This window comes from Lygodium microphyllum, chromosome 28 (assembly GCF_053477565.2).
Source record: "Lygodium microphyllum isolate KBCC chromosome 28, Lygodium_microphyllum_v1.1.10, whole genome shotgun sequence".
Classification (NCBI taxonomy): domain Eukaryota; kingdom Viridiplantae; phylum Streptophyta; class Polypodiopsida; order Schizaeales; family Lygodiaceae; genus Lygodium; species Lygodium microphyllum.
In genome coordinates, this window is record NC_141162.1 from 107,638,514 (window position 1) to 107,662,849 (window position 24,336).

The 24,336-nt window shown below is 42.2% G+C and overlaps 1 protein-coding gene across 1 annotated transcript in view; it reads left to right on the plus strand.

Moving 5' to 3' along the window:
• NADK1 (NAD kinase 1) overlaps positions 1-24,336 on the plus strand; it is a 63,413-nt gene that overhangs the window by 25,443 nt on the left and 13,634 nt on the right. The window contains exons 3-7 of the mRNA XM_087670894.1: positions 4,411-4,524; positions 17,811-18,019; positions 18,248-18,361; positions 18,595-18,689; positions 18,820-18,926. Of these exons, the coding sequence (XP_087527020.1) occupies positions 4,411-4,524; positions 17,811-18,019; positions 18,248-18,361; positions 18,595-18,689; positions 18,820-18,926 (639 nt within the window). The remainder of the gene's footprint in view (positions 1-4,410; positions 4,525-17,810; positions 18,020-18,247; positions 18,362-18,594; positions 18,690-18,819; positions 18,927-24,336) is intronic.

A 24,336-nucleotide genomic window follows, 5' to 3' on the forward strand; every position in this document is an offset into this window, starting at 1 on the left:
GAGCGTGTTGCTTGCAATGTGGAGCCCGCCAGAGTCACCCTGACTACCTCGAACCTGTGGCTTGTCGAGCCTAGTTATCCGGATTGCTGCAGGTCTGTGATAACGTGGAGCTTGCCCGTAGATACGGCAAGCACCTTGATAGCTTGCTCACCACGGGGCACAGTTTTGGGCATCCACTTCCTTGAGGGTTTGCTTGTAGAGGCTTTGTACGCCGCTTGTCAAAGTGTCAGCTGCTCGCCTATCTTCTCGCGCCAGTCACCTGCTCTGATACCAATTTGATAGCACTTCTAGGATCAAGACTGAGCAAGCTAGGATTGAGAGTGTAAATTGAGTGCAGGGAGAAGCAGAAAAGAGTGAGCAGTAGGAGAGTAAGCACGACAAAATGGGTATTTGGTACAATGACGAGTGTACCACTTTTTAGGTTTAGATAATATATTTAGTACAAGAGTGTAAGGGTGTGTTCACACCCAAACATTGTAAAAGGCATGGTGAGCCTTTATTCCCAATAGACAAAGAATGAACAGAGAGAGAAGAGAGAGAGAGAGGTAGTGAAACACTGAAAATCTGCAGTGAAGAATGCTGTATAAGGATGCAGAAATATACATGAGTGTAGAGAGAATGTCTGCGTATGTCTCCACCTCCAAGATCTCATTCTCTGGGAACCCCAAGGGCAGTCTCCATGGTGTGCAGCCTGAAAATTGGGAGCACAACTGACTGAGACTACGAAAAGCGAGGCCAATAAATAGGCTAGCAAAAATAGCCAGAAATAACAGGTCGGCTGCCGACTGGTCAACAAAACTGGCCGACCAGTTGTCTGACCTGCAGCTTGCCCTCGTTTGACACATGGCAGCTGCCACGTGGCACTCCTGCTGCACCAATCGCCGCCTGTTGTACTTGCTGTACCTGCTGCCTGTCCAGGGAATGTCCAGCTCTAATAGAGGGCCTGTGGCACCTGAATGCAAGCCAAAGTAGTTGCGCATTGCTGAATTTGTGATCAGTTGGGTGCAATTCAGCAAGCTTGTTATCATACTCTAGTGAAATGGATTCAAGTGATGATAATGCTTCACAATCTGAATATAGAGCATGGGGGGGAATGCAAACCCTAATCTTGGGCTTAGCATAAGTAGGCAGCAAGCTGAAAAGACTGACAATAAGGGTGATCTAAAGGGGAAAAAGTCCAAAACCTCAACTGGTTTGGTTCTTGATGTGCTTAGTGATCAGCCCAATGATGACGCCACAAAACTTTGTAGAGCATGGGGGAAGGTAAGAGATCAGCATACATTGATCTTCTTTGATCTTAGGGCACAAGTGAATATTAGCTCTACATACATGATTGCCTGTTTATGCATTAGGGATGATGAGATGGAGGCTATGGGAGAGATTGGTATGGCATGCAAAGTCGATCACACTATAGCTGAGGGAAACTTTGGACCGGGAACAAGAACGGGAATGGGGATGAGAATGGGAACCAGAAATGTCAAAGGGGGTGAAATGGGAACGGAAATGCCATATCAAGGGAAGGTAAGGATTATGTGATATCCTAGTTAATAAGATTCAAAGTTTGACACTGAAAACTTAAATTTATCAATATGCAAGAACTTACAGAGTCATAAGTTGGAAGGTGTTATTGAAGCTGTAAGTAGGAAGATGTTATAAGTTAGAGAGAGAGAGAGAGAGAGAGAGAGAGAGAGAGAGAGAGAGAGAGAGAGAGAGAGAGAGCTCTCCTAGAGCCATGTCTATATCCCAAGGAGCATGGATGGAGGGATTGTCATGGATGTTGAGACTCACATGGTTGCTCTCCGTTGGTGATTGTTTCAAGACGTGTGCAGTGTTGAGGAACCCATTCATTAAGTTCATTTATTTTCCTTAATTTCTTTTGGTTTCACACTTACATCCCCAAAAGGGCTAGGTGCCCACATTTTGGGGTGCCATCCAAGACTTCCAATGTCTATAAAGAGGGCATAGACTCTCTTTATTCTACAGATTCATTCATAGACATCCATCAGATCGCTCTCTTCCATCAGTCTCTACTCTATTCATGACCAGACTACTGGGCGCTCCTACTGTGGCATCACCGGCCACACCACCGATGCTTGCCGACTTCAACCTTTGCTCCCCACCCCTTCGGAGTACATGCGTCTTCCACTAGGCACTCCTTGTGCCACCTCTCCTTTTTGGGCCACAGAGATCGTTTTGCATTGGCTATCAGAGTACTATGCTCAAGGCAATAAGACGCATCCGATGCGCACTAAGTCCTTTCGAGCACATGGAGGATCGATTGGCACTACAACTTCCTGGAGATCGTCTTAATGCTAGCGACCGTCTTCTCCCACCTATTTTCGGGTATAGTGGCTAGCACGGCCCGTGGTTCTGCAATCCGCTCCATTGAGAGACAGTGATTGTTTGATACCATCTCCTCGTTAGTCTGCTCCTTCGAGAGACAGTGGCTGCTCGACTCCTTCCTCTTCTTTGGCTACCCAGTCTACTCCATTGAGAGACAACGACTATTGCCCACCTCTTGCTCATTCTGAGCCCCACCCTTCCCCACCCTCAACTACTTAGGTTCGAGAGGCTACCTCTGGGAGCTCTTGGGCACCCTAGATACCTTCTTTAGCACGACCGGCGGCACTTCCTTCGTCATCAGACATTTCGGAGTCCGTGATCCAAGAGTTTTTGGATTTCCTATCAACTTCAGAGGGGGATGTTATTTCTTTGGTCTCAGTGGGGGCGTCTACTTCTTCGACTTCAGCAGGGCCCCCCATAAAGCTTTTACACATCCTCTACTTTCTTGGGGTGGCTGTCTTCGACCAGTCATCTCTTCTATTGATACCCAGGATCTTCAAGTACCACCTAGATCGGGACCTCAAAGGTTCAGCCGTGACTTGGTGACGAGGCCTTCGTATTTCTTCCAGCATGGATGCACGGAGCTAGTGGCTTCTCTCCCGAGGTTGAGTTTCGGGTTCACTCTGTCTATTGTTCTTTACTGCAGGTTTTCTTTCCGGTGGAAATCTTGGATCTTAGGGATCATCTACATCTTCTTCCTCCTCTTCTCTTCTTGCCTTGGTCACTTGTTCAGCATGAAGCCACCTCCCGAGATCGAGTACGGGCATATCCTTATGGTTCTCGGCACCACACAAAGTCCGACATTCCTCCTATGCATTGCATGTTTTCTTTATCTTTGTACTAAGGCGCTTGGGCAAGTGAACAATTTCCTCACGAGGGACACTGTCCAAGTGGCACCTGCTGCATGAGCATTCTTCAGCATGTAGCATTGCATCTCCACACCTCTCTTCTCTTGTTTTCCTTTTTGGGCTTGAGAGGGGGTGTTGAGAAACCCTTCACCCTTCACCTATGGTTTGTGTTTTTACGTTTTTGCGTTTTGTGTTTAGGGTTTGCAACCCCAAAAAGAAACCATCCTAGACTGACTGTGCCTATTTATAGGCCACTCTCTCAATCATTCTTCATGGCTGATTCATTCAGTCCGTCACCTCTTCTCTCCAGCCTCTCCACTACCCTCACACCCCTTCAGGAGGACATTGTGGTTAGTGGTTCGTGGCTGTCTTCATCATCTTCCTTGTGTTATGGCACCCTTGTTCCCTTGTATCACATTCACTCCATGATTCGGAACTTCATCATTCCATTCATTAGAGTTTCTTCTCTTCTCCATGTTTGCCGAGTTCACTCCGTGTTCCTCCCTGCAAACCCTATTGTCTTGCTGGTACGTCGTGTTTTGACAGTCAGTTGGATAGAAAATTTCCTGTCTATCACTTGCAGCTATGAGCTTCATGTAATTTTGTAAAAGATAAGAACTGATCTTCCTCCCATGAAAATTGTAATACTTCTCAGATTTGTAATTAGAAGACACGTGATCATTGTAGTGGTTGTGGTTAGGGCCTATTTGCTCTTACAAAGAACATATCCACTAGTGTAGACCACAAGCCAAAGTGCAATGTAAAAGAGTGAACGATCAATCATAAGAGGGAAAGAGTTGAGCAAACCATATTTAAGTAATGTGTAAAATGAATGATTATATCAGTAGGATTGATGCGATATTAACCCTTGGCTGTAAACTGAGCTTTGGGGCTGAGGATTGTTCTCTGCTTCCACACAAATCTCTTTCAATTGACCTGCCCATTGTGCTCTTACAATGCATTTGCAATCTTAATATTCGTCGAAACAATTTTGATCATTATGAGGCTTGTTTCAAATAGTGTTGAAGACATCTCCTCTCGTCATTAAGCTCAATCACCTTTTTAATTGTATTTCATGGTTATGCATGCTACTGTTTTACTGTGGAAGCATGTTGTAGGCCTCTTGATGAATCTAGCTGAAGTTTGTTTGAAATTTTTATTGCTAAGTTTGTGTAGCATATTCTTATTCTACATACAAAAATTATATTCTGATTTACAGCTGTTGCAAGGGCGTTGAGGTCCGTTGCCGAAGGCAAGGCCCGTGCATTAGAAGAAGCAGCTGAATGGAAGCGGAAGTATGAATCTGAGTGCCTACGTAACAAGGCAGCTGGAGGTATATCATTTGTTGTGAGCTTAAAATTTGGTATAAACTCTTATAGTCTTAATGAAGTGTTGGGATTTTGAAATTTTGTTGACTATTCAGTACGATCTCTAACAAAGCTTAAAATTGGACCACATGCTAAATCAAGAGGATAACCAATAAAGTGTCCGAACAGAATAAACACCTCAATGGTAGTGATAGAGAATAATGGTAGTAGTCATATACACATCAAAGCAATACAAAACCCAAGAGCACCGCTTGTAGCTCCTAGACATTGAGGGCATATCAAATTTTAATGACCAAGACACAGTACACATGGTATATAGTGCTTTCTCTACTTGTACAAGTTATTTTTCCATGAATTTGATGGCCATGACACCATAGGGATACTTTAGAGGTATGGATGGAACATTTGGTACCATAAAAACAAAGAGACTCTCTTCTGCAGGCATGATATCCCCTTCATATTTGAAATCTTCATCCATAAAGAAACAACCGTCTACCCAAGGTTCACAAATAAGCAACATTTGGGTTGAACTACTCCCTTTGGTCATGCAAATACTCCACACCTTTGATTTTTGGGATTTTGCCAACCACCTCGATTGCTTGTCTCATGGAGGATCCCACCATTGGTTCCACAATGGACCCCAAGCAGATCTATGTAATTGGCTCAATTCTCAAGCTAGTTCTTTTCTCTTTACGAGTCTATAGGATTCTGTCCTTTTTCATATATGTAGCTTGCTGACTGCAATGGAGGTGTAGCTGAAGCTGACTTCCCTTTACCATCAGAAGACCTTTGCCCACGGTATCACTCTAGAGAAGAAACTCAGGATGCTCTCAATTGATGACTCTTCTTCTACGATCCTTAAGCACAGGAGAGCAAACTCTATTAAAACCACACAAGGATCTTCCACAAACATCAATTCATTGAGAAACACACTCGGGGAAACTAAAAAACTCCACTCCTGCAGTTAGAACTCGGTTATCAAAACAAACTCACCTCCTACTAGCAAGTAGGATCTTCAATCCACAATCTTCAAACACGAACTCTCGAACATTAGCAACTCTTCTTCTCAATCACCATGCACTCAGCCTCTTCTTCATCTTCTCACCAACTTGGCTGCGTTTGCATTGGTCTTACTCCACCTACTTGCTTCTTGCAACAGCAGTGTCTCCTTCTTCAGTTTATTAGCATCCCAACTCCTTGGGTATCAACCTCCCATGTCTGTCAAACAGCACCTTCTCTAGGCAGCTCGTCTCCCTCTTCCTTATCATGTCCCCCTTAACTCCATCTACTCATATCCTTATGTAGATTTGAGAGCATTGCCCCCCTTGTCACCTAAAAAAAAGGCTTGTCGCCCCCCAAAGTATGGGCTATATCCAGCCTTAGTGCCAAGGACACAACATCATTGGCATCCTGCCCTATATACAACAGTGCAAACACCATGATCAAGCCTGTTTCCAAAAAGCTTGCTATGGCTAATATTAGCCTTCATATGGCATCAACATCAGCCCAACATGGTGCTGCTTTATCCAGCCTCACCACCATCAAAATTGCCTAGTCATGGTGGTGTCAAATCTCCACATGATGATGGCAACAGCCTCCCCTATTGAATTGCGAACTCGGCGGCCCAAAAACATGTCATGACGGTAGCATGAAAAACTAACATTATCCTTATGACTAAAAAACGCAATATGACCAAGGTATATTTACATGTTATAGTATGTCACCTCCCATGTCTTGAGAAATAAAGATAAACTCCTCCTTTTGTGATGTAAACTGCTCATCGGATCATGTCTAAGGTTGATGTAAAAAGACCTGTGTTCTTGATTCAATACATCTATGATGAAAATCTTTGAACACACTAACCTCTAGTGTCCTTAGAGACCACATAAGCTCAGAAATTCAAAGGAAAATCATGCTATCCATGAAGAAAACCTCAAAAGACTACCTATGAAATTAACTCCATTGATATGAAACCATCTCAATTCTCCTTGCCTTAAGAAGCACAAAACCATTCTGATAGCCCTCACTATGGCTGAGCATGAAAGTCCATTCTAGTCCCTTTAGTCTAACATCCAATTTCTAGAAAAATCCTTACATAGATGAAGTCTCCTTTTTTGTTCCAACTTATTGGATATTTAACAGGCTGATACCCTCCAACAAAAGAGAGTTAAAATATGATTTTGATTCACCCAATTTTGATTATCATGTCCATCGCAATTGTTGTACCTACATGATTGCTTTGTGTACTCATGGTGACTCATTACATACAAGCCTTTGATGATCCAATTGCTAGGGGTGTACATGATATCCATGTTGGAGCCCGCGGGTAGCGGAAGCGTGAAGATTTGCAGCAGAGGAAGTGAACAGGTGAGTGAGAGTGAGAGTAAGAGTGACAAACAGATTTTGGGTGTACCAACAATGTGTTGGTACACAAAGAATAAAATGTATTTATACTTAGGGCCCGTAAGGGTGCATTCACATGTACAACATAATACACGTGTAAAATACACGGAGGTGAATAAAGGACCTTTACATCCCAACAACCTCCCACTTAAAGGTCCGGAGTGAACCTTTAACCAACTCCCACTAGTCGTATGCAATGCTCATGCTGAGCCTTGCCTAGACTTTTAGTGAGAACATCTGCAGGGTTGTCCTGTGTTTTGATCTTGGTCAATGTGATTAGACCATCCTCCAGAATCTGTCTGATAAAGTGATATCGCACATCAATATGCTTTGTGCGTGAATGATACATGGCATTTTTAGCCAGATACACAGCACTCTGGCTATCACATCCCAACACTGGAGTACTCATAGACATGTCGAGATCCTCTGCGAGTCTGCTCAACCATATAGCTTCCTTAGAAGCTTCAGTACCTGATATGTGTTCAGCTTCAGTAGTACTCAGTGCGACGATGTTCTGCAACCTGGAGCACCAAGAGACGGCCCCTCCAGCAATTGTAAAGACATACCCGCTAGTGGACCTGCGAGTGTCTAAGTCACCTGCCATGTCTGCATCACAATAACCGTGCAAATTAAGTGTACCCTGCCCATAGCAAATACACTTTCTTTGTGTACCCTTCAGATATCTAAGAATACTCTTGACAGCCTCCCAATGTGGTTTGCTAGGATTTGACATAAACCTGCTGACAACTCCCACTGCATGAGCAATGTCTGGACGAGTAGCCACCATAGCATACATAAGAGAGCCACAAGTTGATGCATAAGGGACTCCCTTCATAGCATTGGCTTCCATGTCATCTTTTGGGCTGTTGGCTTTACTAAGCTTAAGGTATGGAGGTAAGGGTACTCCGAGAGGCTTAGCTTTAGCCATGTTAAATCTGTCCAGTACCTTTTCAATGTACTTTTCTTGAGATAAGAACAACAATTTCTGCGTTCTATCCCTACGAATCCTCATGCCCAATATATGCTCTGCATTCCCCAAATCTTTCATGGAAAAAGCTGATTTCAGCTGATCTTTGAGAGCATCCAAGCTAGTCTTTCTCTTCCCAGCTAGCAACATATCATCCACATACAAAACAAGTATGATAGGGCTGCCATCTGTATCCTTTTTCATATACAAACAATGGTCTGCATGGCTGCGCGTAAACCCATGAGAGAGCATAAAAGTGTCAAACTTTTTGTACCACTGCCGTGGTGCTTGTTTCAGCCCATATAAGCTGCGTTTTAGTTTACACACCCACTGCTCTTTTCCAGGAACTACGAAACCCTCGGGCTGTTTCATGTAGATCTCCTCATCAATGTCACCATGCGGAAAAGCTGTTTTCACATCCATTTGGTACAACTCTAAATCCAATACAGCAGTGAGAGCAAAAAGCACACGTAGTGTGGTCATCTTCACGACAGGTGAGAAGACCTCCTAGAAGTCAATCCCTTCCTTCTATGCATATTCTTTGGCAACCAATCTTGCCTTGTACTTGGGTTTCTCATCAACTGTCTTTACTTTGTAAACCCATTTGTTTGGAAGAGGCTTTCTTCCTTTGGGCAACAGCACAAGATCCCAAGTATCATTAGCATATAGAGATTTAATCTCTTCCTGCATAGCTAGCTCCCACTTATTGCTGAATTTGTATGACTTAGCCTCTTTATATGTCAGAGGCTCACCCTCATCAGTAACCATTTGAAGAAGGGCTGTAAGGGGCTGTAAGCTCCCTCTTGATCCCATGCAAGTCACAAAAGGACTTAAATTCATCAGACGTGAACTCACCCCCATTATCAGTTCTCAAGCATTTCAACTTTCTACCTGTCTGAGTGGTCACAAATGCATGAAAAGTTTTAAAAACAGCAAACACTTCACTTTTCTTTTTCAACAAATAAACCCAAATCTTCCTGGAACAATCATCAATAAAAGAGGCAAAGTATGCAGCACTACCCAACGATTTCTAAGGCATGCTACATACATCAGAATGCACTAAGTCCAATACATTTGACTTACGGGAGACACCAGAGTAAAAGGAAATTTTCATTTGCTTTCCAAATTGACAATCATTACAAAAATCAAGTTTAGAGCCTTTTCCATCAACCCTCTTCAAAGAGGTAAGAAGATCAAGACCTTTCTGGTTCATATGGCCTAATCTCTTATGCCATAACTCCAAATGACAACCAATTTCAGCAACTGCAAGAAACTTGCCATTCAAGGCTTTACAGTGCAGACAATACAAAGTGCCCTTCTTGGTTCCTTTAGCAATCAACATGGAACCCCTTTTTAATTTCCACAAACCACCACCAAACAGTGTGGTGTAACCATGCAAGTCAAGCTGTCCAATAGATAGTAAACTCTTTTTGATGCCAGGCATATATCTGACATCTTTCAACACAAGTTTTTGCCCATTATCCAAAGACAAGTGTATGGTGCCAATCCCATCAATGCTGCAAGCATGATTATTTCCAAGGTAAACCTTGCCATAACAGCCTGCATCAAAAGTAGCAAAACACTCCAAGCATGGAGTCACATGGAAAGAGGCACCAGAGTCTACAATCCAAGTCTGAGTGACACAATCATCAACTGACAAAAGTGCATCAATCACATCAGCCTTGGTGATGTGCATATCCTGCATGTGACATACAAGGGCATCATAATCCACTGCACATAATACATCAGCCTCTGCATTTGAGAGCTCCTCTATGACAACACTAGAGGCCACATTGGCCTTTTCCTTGCCTTTACCTGCCTCAGATGCATGTGTCTTTTCCTCTTTCTTCTTTTTGTCTCATGCATTCTTCTTTCTCTCTTGTTCCTTCTTGTAATACCTGCAATCAGGCTTCTTGTGGCCCTTCCGACCACACTGATAGCATGTAACATCACTCTTTTCTTTTCCTTTGCTCTTGCTCCTGCTTCTCTATCCAGCATTTGCATTTTTCTTTTCAGCCCTGCCTCTAACATTATAAGCTGAGTTGCTGCCTTCTCCACTAGACTTACGTCTAATTTCTTCATTTAAGATCGAACCCCTCACACCATCATATGTGAGATTGGGGTTATTGCTGAGAGAAACAACCAAAGTCTCCCAAGAGTCAGGCAATGTCATGATCAAAAAGATCGCCCTCAACTTATCATCAAAATCCAAACTTGCATCCTTGAGCTGATTTAAAATGCCAGTAAATGCACTCAAGTGCTCAGTTGTAGGCTTGGACTCATCCAGCCGCATATTCACCAACTTACGCATTAAATGCACCTGATTAACAGGTGTAGTTATCTTATCGGTAGTCTTCAACTTCTCCCATATTGCATGACCAGTGTCTAAACCCTTAATGTCTGTCAAAATGTCATCAGTGACACCCATCTTTATATAAGCCACAACCCTTTTATTGACTGTGGCCCAATCCGCCTCAGACATTTGTGCGGGTTTATCCATTTGTAAAGCATCCTCACAATCCTTTAGGAACAGTATGCCCTGCATACGATCTTTCCAAAGATCAAAGCCCTGACCATCAAATCGCTTGATTTCCATCAAACTTTTAATGTCAGAACTGGAAGAAGTTGCAGCCATTTTATCCCAAGTACAAGTGTAAAAGCACTGAACTGCAAGAGCACAAGCTAAATCAGCAAATACATTGCTGTTCTTGCATAACCAGCAATAATCCTCTGCTGTTTTGACATAAACCAGCCACTGCACAGGCAAATAATGCAGAAATTTATCAAATTCTGCACAAAATCCCAAATTTCCAGGTCCAAATGTGCGCAAATGTCAGCCAAACTGACTCAGCTGGGCAAAATTACATCAATACATGAAAAGCCCCAATTTTTCTTGGTCCAATGCCAAGAAATTTTACTCGGATGAGCAAAATTCCAACAAATTTTGAAAAATCCCCAAATTAATTGAGGTCAATGCGCACAATGTCTGCAATTTCTGACACAGATGTCACTGTCAAGCATAAACAACATCAAATCTGGGAAAAGCCCCAAATTTCCAGGTTCAAATTTGACCAAATGTGAGAACTGTGCTTGCGCGCGCGAACTCCCATCAGTGGCAAAGGGGTTGCTTGCAGTAAACCTTAGAAAAATTTTAAAAAATTTCTGGAAGGAAAAATGTGTCGAACTGCAGCCGTTGACCTGCGCTGCCCGTCAGATGCCACGCAGCCTTGCGTGAGCTGTCGCCTGCTCAAAAAACGTGACGAAACTGCATCGTGTGACTGTGCAGCCTGCGCCTGATGCCACGCAGCCTGTCGCTGCAGTTTTGTGACCAGCGTTGACCTGTGCAGCCTGCGCCTGGCTGCTCGTGACCTGTTTGACTGCCGCCTGATCAAAAAACGACCTGTCCCTGCCTGCCAGGTCAAAAACGACCTGTTGCCTGTCTATCAGGCTGTCGCTTGCACAAAACGTGACCTGCAACACTGTCGCCTGACTGTCCAGCACATACACGTGCCTCGAAACAGTGACGACCTGACCTGTATGAGTGACGACTTACTGATTTCTCGCGAGCGAAGAGCTGGTGATGTCTCATACGGACTTCGAGGAGCGCGAGCACCTGAACCTCAGCTCTGATACTAGTTGTTGGAGCGCGCGGGTAGCGGAAGCGTGAAGATTTGCAGCAGAGGAAGTGAACAGGTGAGTGAGAGTGAGAGTAAGAGTGACGAACAGATTTTGGGTGTACCAACAATGTGTTGGTACACAAAGAATAAAATGTATTTATACTTAGGGCCCGTAAGGGTGCATTCACATGTACAACATAATACATGTGTAAAATACACGGAGGTGAATAAAGGACCTTTACATCCCAACAATCCACTTCTGTTTAGCTTGTTATCAAGAGTTGATAACCACAAGTCATCTCTATGTCCATTACATCTGCTCAAACCAACCTGTTACAAAGTCCTATTTCATTGCTATGATCAAAATTATCAGTGTTCAAGTAAGTTGTGCTAACAGTAATTAATTAAAATGATGAAAGGTTGCTCTTTTGATCAATGAACATACTTTTTTGCTTAGTTCCAGAGTTTAGATAGGGTATTCTCAACTTTTCTTGATAGACTTTAGAAGAGATTGGAGAAAAGCTTTAGGCCAAAGAAGATTCTCTCTTTCTTTGCTTCTAGCACGTAGGAGTGTGGCAATAGGCAATTGCCTTGGCATTGCCAAAGTCTTGGTAGCATGTGCTAGATGTGGTGTGATTGATAGGACTTAGAAGGCATTGTACTTGGGATTGCTAATCTCCTCAAAGCGCAAGAGGTCGGTGGGAGCATTTTGGAAGTCTTCAAATGTCTTCAACAATAGATGATACTGACTTAGGGAGTAGTGTCTTGGACTATAGGTAGAAGACCAGCTTATGGATTCAAGGATTTGAGGGGAGCATATTCTTTCACATGCAGGGTAACCACGAAATGTTTCACCGCTGAAACATTTCAGCCTTGAAACATTGCATTTCACCCCGAAACATTTCACCTTTGGGCAAGTCCCAAATGAAATGGTTGAATAATACACATAAGATAGTACTTTTATAAACAGTGAGTTCCAACTTGTACATCTATCTCATGCAAATCCTTTCATGTAAAGAAATGCTGTCTTTTTCAGGATGGCATCTTATATGTATGCAAAAACCTTTTAAAAAGCAAGGAAAAACAAAAATTTCCCATATAAAAATCATGTTTCAATAGTGTTTCAGTGAAATGTTCTAGCCGTTTCTAGCTTTTCATATTTCAGTGCTTGTGAAACGCATTTCATGGTTACCATGTTTATATGTTAGGTTGCTAGACTAGGATCATTTGCATGCTCAACTTCGCCTTGACAGATTGGATTGCATGACATTGTCATAGAGGAGCTCATTTCTAGCATATTATTGCATGGTACATATAGACAATGGGATGCAATGAGGTAATCTAACAGCAGCACACTTCCACTTGAAAGACTCTCACTCACATTTGGACAGAGGTTATACATGCACTTAAGAGGGAGATATGAGAGACTACATGTTGATTCCAAGTCTAAGAGGAGAAGGTGAGACACTTACTTCGACATTAGGATAACTCAAGTGCTCCAATTTCGCAATCAAGGAAATGTATAAAAAAGAATTGGGTGAAAGGTAGTTAAGAAAACTAGAAAAGTTGGAGTTGTGCTTCAATCTCTCTCTCTCTCTCTCTCTCTCTTTCTCTCTCTCTCTGTATAAAGGAATGGTTTTTTTGCCTTAGTCATGGAGTGTGTGACCTACTTGGACACATGGTAGTTCGTCACAAAGAAAGATTGACACAATTGCAGATATATTCATAGGTGCATGTTTGTAGAGGTATATCAAAGGGCAAATGACAAAATTGGCATAGATGGCAGCTTGACGAGTAGTCAGCTAGGAAGCCACAAGAGAAAATAGCATAGAAACAGGGAATGGTTGTTCCAGCCCTTAGGAATGGCTGGATGCATTCTTGGAATCTCGACCCCCCAAATGGCTATTCCTATTCCCTGGCCCATTTTGTACCATTTCTTGGCTATTTCTTGGTCGTAAGTATGCTCGATCAAACTTTTTAAGTCTCTCTCTCTAAGAAACAAGATCTAATCACCCTTTTGTTTTAGGTTTTGTATCTCCATTTTCTTCCCCTTTCACATCTTTTCACTTTCTTAAATCTAACTTACATAGGTCTCTCTTAACATACTAATACAAGTTTTTCGTGAAATTCCATATTTACATCATCAATGAAAAATCTCTCTTACATGCACATGTACACACCCTCCTCCCCCCCCCTTGTGTGCATGCATGTGTGTACATAGGGTGTCATTCCTCTCTTATATTTATTTATTTAAGTTTTTTGGGAAAAGAGATGGTTTGTGGCCTATCAAGGTATTGTTGTTAGCCTACCTATGTCAGTCTTGTCAGTCTGTCATCTCCTGGTTATGAGCTCTTGTCAAATTTTAATGGAGACATAAGAGCTTTGGTGGTTTAGAGGTATTTTCTTTGTTTGTTGTCTTCTTGTGTGCATTCTTGTTGCTAGCTCATTGTCATTTGGGATTTTTCTTCGACCTAGCGACAACATCTAGGCATAAGGCGGCTCCTATCTCTTGCGGTTTGTAGCAAAGGAAAATTTGCGTTTTAAAGGCGGCAGCTTTCTAGTGCAGACGGTAGCTCTCTAACATAGGTGACAGCCTCTTGGTGTTGGCAACCCCCTTTTGGTGGCAGGCAACAACCTTTGTTTGCCAAATGCAACTGTCTGGGTGATTGCCGGATCAAAGATGTCTTACTAGTTTACGCGCTTTGATGAATTAGAGGAGGAACTTCTTTCTAGACACTCTTTTGAACGGAGATGTGATTATTACGATTATAGGTGGCGAGAGGAGTTCCTCATTAGCACTTGCCCCCCTTCTATTTATCTATCACAGAAGGCTCCATCCTTAGTGAAGATGCTATCCTTGATACCCTCCGTACAGGTGCATGTCTTACCTTCATTACCCAAAGAAGACAAACTCCATGGTTCTAACTGTTCATTGTGGTCATGTAAGGTGGAGTGCATACTTGACACCTTTGATGTTTGGACTCTTGTTTTATATCCCATCCCCCATCCTATGGAGGATCTAGGAGATGGGACTTCTATGGACCGAGTAGCCTTGTGGGATTGGCTCAACTCTCAAGCCCAATCCTTTCTCTCTATGAGTTTGTAGGATTTTGTCCTTGTGCATGTTTGTAGGTTGAAGATCGGGGTAGAAGTGTTGAAGAAGCTTGTGTTTGTATAAGCACAAGATGTTTGCCCACAAGATTTCCCTTGAGAAGAAGTTGTAGATGCTCAGTCTTGATAGTTCCTCTTGTATGGCGGAGCACATCACGAAGATAGAGGATATGAGAGAGGAGCTTGCCTCTCTCGGTTGGATGATATCCTTTGAAGACATGGCTATGATCCTTTTGACTTAGCTGCTGCCATCTTCTCGGTTCGATGTCTTTTACACCAGCCTTATCACATTGAGGACTTGCGAGACACTCTTATGAGACGAGCTTTTATTCCTTGTGTTGGAGCATGACGAGCGACTCAGAGAGGTTGGGACTAGTGGTTTTGGCTCCACCAACACATTTACTATAGATAAAGGTGGAGGGAAGAAGAAGAAGACGCAGGCCAAGGACAAGAAGTAGGAGGACAAGAAGGATGAGAAGAAGAAGAAGCCCGAGTGCCCACACTATGGAAAGGGCATTCATCCCGAGGAAAGTGTTGTTAAAAGTATCCCCATTTGAGGCCAAAGGAGAAGGATTCAAAGGATACGAAGGCTGCCTTGGTGGTAACAATCTGTCTTTGTGCATGTATTTGCTGAGAGGATATCGCTCTTGCTTTTTCCGCTCAGGAGAAGCTTGGGCTCATTGACAATGGGGCCTCTTCTCACATGACCTACAGCCTACAGGTACGATTGACTTCAGGATTTGAGTGATAGAGGGGGCACAGTCACCATTGGTGACAACTCTACCGTTCCTGTTGGAGGAGTAGAGACTCTTCCTTTATTACCAGATAGGCAGTCTTTTTCAGCCAAAGTTCTCTATGTACCAGATTTAGGTTTTAACCTATTGTCTATTCATGGTCCTAAACGGCTTAGTACCCTTGTGGTATTTACACAAGATGCGGTGATAGTAGAGAATACTTCTACAGGTGCCATTCTTTGGATAGGATCTCGGTAGGGTAAGCTTTACACGCTCACCACCTTAGCCACACGGTCTTCCCACGAGCTTGGGCTGCTTTGGCATGCTCGTTATGGTCATCTAAATTTTGATGCTATACATTGGGCTTCTCGAAAGAAGATGGAGGGACTTGCTGATTTTTTTTCTATGTACACTTTGTGCCCTAGTTGTTTGAGGGGCAAGAAACATAGGCAGCCACAGAGCTTCTACTCCACTTGAGTTGGTTCACACAGACCTTTGTGGACCTATGGTCGTGACCTCCCTTGGGAAGGCCAAGTATTTGATGTTGCTTACAGGTGACTTCGGTTGTTATGTGTGGTCTTGTTTTCTTGAGTACAAGAGCAAGACATACTCTTGTTTCTGCAAGTGGAAGGTGTTTGTGGAGACAAAAACTACCTTCAAAGTTTGTGGCATATAAATAGATCATGGTGGATAGTTTACTTCTAATCTCTTTTCTTAGTTTTGTAGGGATCACGGTATTCAAGTGGAGTATACCTATCCAAACGCACCTTTGAAGAACGGTGAGGTGAAGTGTGCGAATCGAACGATGCTAGAGATGGTGCAATCGAGGTTGGAGCATCGGGGACTTTCTCATAACCTTTGAGGTGAGGCGATGGCTATTGTGGTTCACATTTACAACCGTTTCCCAACTTCTGCATTATAGGACATGACTTTCTATGAGGCTTTCTTTGGTTGCAAGCCCTTTGCGTCTCACTTCCGCATCATTGGATGTGATGCATTTGTCCATTTGGACAAGAAGAAGAGGAAGACAAAGCTTGACTTGAAGTCGAGGAAGCTCGTCTTCGTGGGCTGTAGCACTACCACGAAGGGCTGTTGCCTCTAGTCCCGACGACATGGAAGCTTTAGGTGAGCAAGGATGCGATCTTCGATGAGGCTTTGGCCTCTGAGGATCCTATTGATGTTTCTATTGTAGGTGATTCTTTGTTATCGATTGACCCTCCCCCACCCTCAGTTTCTCTACTTCCTTCTAGGTTGCCTTTTAGCGCTCCTCCTTCGTCTTTGGCTCCTCCCCCTCCTCCTTCTCCACCCTCTACTCCAGCTTTCCTACCACCTTTGATGAATGCAACTACTACTTTGTCACATACTTCCATTGCTTTAGCCTTCCCTCCAGAGTTTTCTAGGATTGCTCAACTGTCAGAGGGGAAAGCCTTCTTCAAATGAAGAGGATTTGCCTTTCCTTGGTGAGGGGGAGTCCCTACCCCACACAGGTGCATTACAAGTGTTGGAGGCTACTCAGTCTCTCTCGCAGTAGGATGAGTCCATTTGGATTCCTTCTTGGTATTGATAGTTCATGTAGGATTCATGTATTTCTCACTTTCCTTCTTCTCCTACAGGTCCATGTTGATCAACTCACTTACAAGCCTGGCGAAATAGTTCACTTTGTGTGAAGTATGCTCTTATGTCATAGATTCTTCATGCCAGTGAGCCTACTATAGTTGCGGAGGCTCTTGCATAGGATATCTTGGGTCAGGTCATGTATGAGGAGCTCGATTCTATGGAGTGTAATTAGACTTGGTATGGTTCCGTGTCCCTCGAAGCGGAAGGTGATAGGTGTGAAGGGTCTATAAAACCAAGTACCTTGCGGATGGTTCCTTGAACAAGCACAAAGCAAGGCTTGTTGCCAAGGGTTTTGCTCAAAGGGCAGGCTTGGACTATTTTGAGACCTATATGGACGGTTGATGTGTTTGAGGTTGTTGGCTGTTGGTCATGCCAGCATAAGATACACTGGCTTATTTGGCTCCAGCTCATTTGGAAAGACTAGATGGATCATTAGTGATGCCAGTAGCTCGCTGATACACTTTTCCTGATTACCTGGTCATCTGGCTCTTTTCCACAGAGGACCAAAATTACATGCAACTCTTTGGTGAAGTTTTAGATGACTGCCCCTGATGGATGAAAGACTTCCCATAGAATGGTCAACAAGGGGGGTAGTTCTCTTACTTCCCTCTCTATGTTTTTAGTTTTGTGGTATGCACAGTTTGTCCCCAGCTTTTATCGTTTCTTAAACAAGATAAGTTTTCTGAGAAGAATAGGTTAACGAGGAAGAAGTTGTACCCCATTATTTTTCTTGGAATGTCCAATTAAGCAAAATAATTGACAACGTGTTAAGTTTTTGTTTAAAAGGAGCTTTCCCTTCTAAATATATAACTCCAAGCCACTAGTTGCTTTTTTATTTTCAGCTCTGGCAGCATCAGTCAAAGGGAAAAACCTGCTATCTGCCGGGAAAAATAATTATTCAGATTATTTTGATGACAATGAATCATCACATAATGAACAAAATGGGACTTGCTGTGGGAAGGATGGGATTTGCAGTCACGAGGTCCTTGGAGGGGATGGGGTGCTTTCAGAATCAAACTCCCGGGAGGACTTCAAATGGTTATCAAAGAAGGTCATTTTACTTGCTTCAAAATTTTTTCTTTGCTGTGTCAAAAAAGTTCAGACAGTGATTTGTCAGTTGTTGAAGGCTTAACATCTCCTTCACGATTTACCTGTTGAAGTGCTGTTGTCTTTTTTTTGGTTGTTGTAAATGGAAAATTTGTCTGATTATCCTAGAGTTAGCTTTTGTTGTTAAATATGAGTCGGTATAAGGAAAAATGATTTTGGTTCCTTTTCACAGGTATCATTCTCTCTGGCATGGGGTTGTGATGGTGCTAAAGATCGACATCATAAGCATGATGTGGTCTCCTTTGGAAAAGGATACATCACAACTGCTGTCCGAAGCAGTAAACAGGTACCAATAAGCTGTGATTGCATTCTGTCTGTTTGATATCCTGGTTTGATAATGTTGAAGAATGTTACGTGTAGCTTGTGGCTCTTTAACAAGTATGGAACTACAGAAAGATTCACATTAACAGTACACTCACCCATTTACAAGTGATGAAGGTAGCCTTGACAAGTTTTGGCTGCACTTGCACTATATTCATTTGCTCTTCTGACGTTGGTGGCTGTTTTACATTTAAACAGATACTCTTAGAATGGGACTCACCCCCTCAATCAGTTGCCATTCTTAGCAAGCCCAACTCAACCTCAGTTCAAGTCCTTTGTAAAGAGATGGTCAAGTACGTTTTTAACTTTCTGTAGTTTTCAATGGGGTCAGTCTGCTCTATATTAGCATCAAATGCTTGCATAAGTATATTGAGATTTCTAACTCCAAAAGCTACCGGTAAAGTTCGGATATTCTTCTTACAGGTGGCTGAAGGAGGAAAAAGATTTGTCTGTCTTTGTGGAGCCTCATGTAAAGAACGAATTGCTTGCAGAAGACGAGTTTTTTAGTTTTGTGCAGACATGGCATACAGGTTTGAACTGGTTCTCTAGTCTCATGATTATGTTCAGGCTGCATAACACTGTTAATCAAGTACTAATATTGGCTTGAGTTTCTCAATTGTTTTCCAAGAAATAAGCAGATGTAATCTTTGTTCTTTGAGTCCTTTTACCTTGTTTGATGTTTGTTCTATATCCTTACTTGTGTACTCTCACTCATAGAAAGAAAGAATATATCAACGTCTCTAAAGAGGCCAAAGTGGCCCATGAGACCCAACAAAGGCTGCCATGATTCCGATACATACATGACTTGGGAAGAAGAAAGGGAAAGTTACCAAACTTAAAGCTAAAGGGCTGAAACTGATAAAACCATGGTAGACTAGTCTAGATCTATAATCATGATAGCCAATGATAGGGATCATATAGATTATCTCTTGTGTGCATGAGTGAGTATAATGATGCTAGGGGGGAAACAAGAATCATGGGGAGAAACTGGCTCAAGTAGGGAGCTGCGTGTCATTTGAGGATGGCCCTCTTGGGTTGAAGCACGGAGATGTGCCTGTCTCATTGATATTATGAATAGGGGGCCCTCGGAAGCACTCAATGATGACGTGAAACTGTCCATGATAGTGACCTCTGTCTTGCCTTATGGAGCATAGGCTGCAGTGTGCTAATCTTGGTGGAGGTGTCTAGGATCTTCCTTGGCGACGGGTGTGTATTCCCAAATTGTTAGAATATCAAGCTCCCGTTACTCTTTAGTCAGTCTATCTCTATGTGTGTGATCGACATTAGTTGGATACAACTGTACATGTGTGTGACATTCAATAAGTCGGTGTAGTCAGTGACTTAACCACAGTTAGTCTTGGTTAGTCATACCTATGTGTATAAGTCTCTTTCAGTTTGTATGATGGAAGTATAATGGAAGAAGAACAATGATGAGCTTAGACTCATCTTCCACTCCACTTTGTCTCTCTCCCTCTCTTCCAAAATGGTATCAGAGCTTGAATGCCTGAAGTTTGAAGGCTTAGCAGTAGCCATTTGACATCAATACATTAGATTTGAAGAAAACGTCATCAAATGAGACTATGCCTACAGCTCGTTTTTTTGCAGAAGCTATATCTTGCTACAGAAATGGTTTTTGGAGAAACGACCGGCGATTCCTGACCGTTTTGATGCGATCTATAACTTTGCAGAAGAAAGTTTTTTAAAATTCCTCACCTGTAGTAAACGGCAGGTGATTCTAGAGGATTGGTGGCTTTCATCCTAACAACATACATGCCCTTATTATCATGCATTTGAGTATGATATTGGAGTGTTAAATGCTCCAACATGCTGGAAACAATGAACTGGTTGCTATCCTGAATTTGGAAACAATATGCCTAAAGGGTTGAAGTATTTGTGATGCTTATTTGCTAGTGACAAATGCTTGGATTATACCACTTGAGTGGTAGATGCTTTTTGGGACATTGTGAGTGTTGAAAGTCTAAAGTTTGGATTGGTTTGTTGTTGGTTATACCAAGGTATTGACTGGTTATTGTTTGTAGGAAGGATACCTATCATCTTCACTTGACATACATGCAATATATTCTGACCGGTTGGACATGTATCAACTCCTGCATAGAGTGGCAACTGAATGAGATGTTTTGGGGTTGTTTTGAGGTCTGAATATTCTTGTTTTAACAAAGAAAATACTGCTGGTTATAGCAGTGGGCTGGCTGTATTTGGTACTGCTACTTGCATACAATACAAACATTGATACTTGTATGGATACAGTTTGTTGCTGGGATATTTTGCCACTACTATAGAATGTTTTGAACTGATTTGAGCTTGGTTTATGCTCAGTTGACTGTGTTTTTTCATTGTTGGAATACAATTTACAGCAAGCAGGTTGTCAGAAAAACTGTCATGAATTGTAGGAAACTGTCATGAATAGCAGGAAACTGGTCCTGAACTGTAGGAAAAGGAGTCAGATACTTACATGTTGTATACATCATTGAATACCTAAGCTGCAACAATGTCAAATGCTCAAGGCACTAACAATATCACTCAAATTGTGGGAGAAAAGCTGGACAACAAAAATTTTGCTTTATGGAAGTTCCGTATGAAGAACTTTTTGATTGACAGAGATTATTGGGACTTATGTACACGTGATGAGGTTGAACGTGAAATGCATGAAATGAATTCGACAAATAATAAAAAAAGAGCTCATAAGCTATGGACTGAGAGAGCATGCAAGGTGTTACATTGATTTTTTTATGTATATCAGATGCTGTGGTTTTACAGATTACTAGATGCAGTTCTTCAAAGGATGCATGAGACATACTCATGAAGAATTATGAAAATGTAACATGCAAGAAAGATTCAGCTAAAGCAACAGTTTAATAACATATCTAAGAATGACAGAAGCATTCAGGCCTACACTACAGAGATCAAGAACATAGCGGATCAGCTTGTTACCATTGGATCTTCGGTGTTTGAGGATGATATGATTGCAGTGACATTGAATGGACTTGGCAAAGAGTATAAAAAATTTAATACGTCTATTTCTGTGAGAGCTGAATTCCTTGATTAGGATGAGCTGATTGCTTTGCTGCTGCATGAGGAAGTTAAGCTTGGACTGAATATATGTTCTAGTACGTCTCAAAGTAGAGACATTGTTCTTTACTCTAGCCAGCGTGGCAGAGGCGGTAGAGGCCGTGGCTCTTTTCAAGGTCGAGGAGATACTCGAAATGCTTATGGATAGCATCGATAGAATGCCTGGCATGACATAAATACACAGGGCCAGTGTGGATCTGGTGGCTTTAGAGACAGGAGGAGATTACCCCATGGTAGAGGTGGTGGATCTGGTTCATAGCAGTCAAACGATCAGTCAAATAGAGATAAGGACTGTCACTACTGCGGCAGATATGGACACATTGCAAATGATTGTTACAAGAAGCAGGGAGATATGAAGGCAAAGGGCAAATAGCATGGGTACTATGCATCTTCTAGCGGTGCTCATGATGAGCAGGTTGATAGAACAGATATGATAGATGGTACATTGATTCAGGGGCTTCAAATCATATCCCATGGAGAATGGTTTGATGAGATGGTTGCAGGTTCACATGGTTATATGTGTACTAGGGATGACACCCAACATTACATTCAATATACAAGAATTGTTTTGTTATTGATGCTTGATGGCAAGAAAAGAGCCTACATGATGTACTACATGTACCTATAGTAACCAAAAATCTTTTGTCAGTTAAACAGATGGCAGAAGAGAATCTACAGGTGAGATTTAATAGAGATGGATACTTTGTTGAAGAATATAGTAATGGCTGCAAATTGATTACTAGAGGCCGAAGAGATGACAGAATGTTTACTTTTGATGCGTCAATTTTAGAATGGAAAGTAGCCGTGTTTGCACATGATCATGGTGCTATACGGGATGTTGAGATATGGCATAAGTGGATTGGCCATGTGAATGTACACAAGCTAAAATCTGTGCAGCAAAAGAAGATTGTGCTTGGACTGCCTAAGTTCAAGTATCACAACTTTGGACATATATGTGATGTATGTCAGTTTGGAAAGAAGACAAGGTTTCCATTTATGAGACATGCACAGAATAGCTCACGATCCTTGCAATTGGTACATTCAGATGTATAGGATTCGTCTCATAATACTTCGTTTGGTGGTGCTCATTACTATGTATCCTTCATTGATGATTTCAACAGGTATACTTGGCTTTACATACTGAAACATAAGGATGATGTGTTTGAGGCATTCAAGGACTTCAAGAAGCATACTGAAAATGAGTTGAGTTGTAAAATTTCATGTCTTAGATTAGATAGAGGTGGAGAATACGTCTCTAATTACTTTGACAGGTATCTTGCTAAACATGGGATCAGAAGACAGTTAACTTATAGCTATACACCACAGCAGAATGGTGTAGCAGAAAGGAAAAATAGGATACTGATTGAATCGGCAAGAGCTATGCTGAATGAGAAGAGTTTGCCAAATGGTTATTAGGCTGAAGCAGTAGTGATTGCTGTCTATGTGCTAAATAGAACCCTTACAGTAGGGATTTATAATGTAACTTCATATGAGAGGTTGTATGGTCATAAGCTTGATATTTCACACTTGAAGGTATTTGGCAGCATCGTATATGTATGTGTTCCTGATGAAAAGAGAAAGAAATTGAATCCTAAAGCTGTCAAGAGTGTGTTCCTTGGTTATGCACAAGAGTGGAAAGCTTACAAGTGTTATGTATCGTCTACACATGAGACATTGATTGGTAGAGATGTTTTTGATGAGCTGGCATTGTGGTATGGTAATCCTGTTGTAGTGGCTACTGATGGATCAACCATCACTAGTAATACTGAAAATACATCTACAGTGAGTACATCTATGAGTGGTCCTATAGGTGATGGGTCACCTACAGTAAATCCTTGGTCCGGATGCTTGTGGAGTCGTGCTCCTATGTCCACTTGACACGAACATGTCAGTGAGGGGGAGATTGGATAAGGAAAATGAAAAGATGCTTGAGGATGTGACAGGTCCACTTACAGCAGGTTATGAGTCATCTAACAACAACAGTTTGGATAGGGCATTCCGTCTATTATGACTCCTGGAGCAAGGCAGAGTTGTTATGTACTGCCTCATGAGAGGCAAGCTCAGAGTGAGCCACAGTTACGGAGATCTGAGAAAGTCAGAAAACCAGTTGACAAGTTTACATACACAGGTTATTTGGCCTACCATTATGCATATATGGCTAGTGTGACAGGTTACAAAGAACCTACAAAGTTTAATGATGCAGTTACAGATGATAATTGGTGTGCTGCCATGGATGAGGAGTATGTAGCCCTGGTTGAAAATGAGACATGGGAATTGGTTGAGTTACCTGAAGGCAAAGTCCCCATTGGCTGCAAATGGGTGTAAAAGGTTAAGTGCAAGTCAGATGGTTCGTTAGAACGCTATAAGGCTAGACTGGTTACAAAAGGATATGCACAACAATATGGCCTTGACTATGAGGAGACTTTCAGTCTGGTGGCTAAAATGGCAACAGTCAGAACTGTAATTGCTTTGGTAGCATGCAAAGGCTGAAAGTTATGGCAAATGGACGTCAAGAATGCTTTCTTGAATGGTGATTTGATTGAGAAAGTATATATGGAGCAACTTGAAGGCTATGTTCACCCGGACTTTCCTACACATGTATGTAAGCTGAAAAAGGCTTTATATGGATTGAAGCAGACACCTAGAGCATGGAATACTTGGATCAGCAATTATTTACAGCAACATGGATTTAGATTGGGTGATGCAGCTCACCGTTTGTTCACGAAGAAGACAGATCATAGATATGTATTTCTAGTGGTTTATGTAGATGATCTTATCATTACTGGAGATGATGAAGAGGGCATTAGTGAAATTAAATCATATTTTACGGGCTGAATTTAGAGTCAAAGA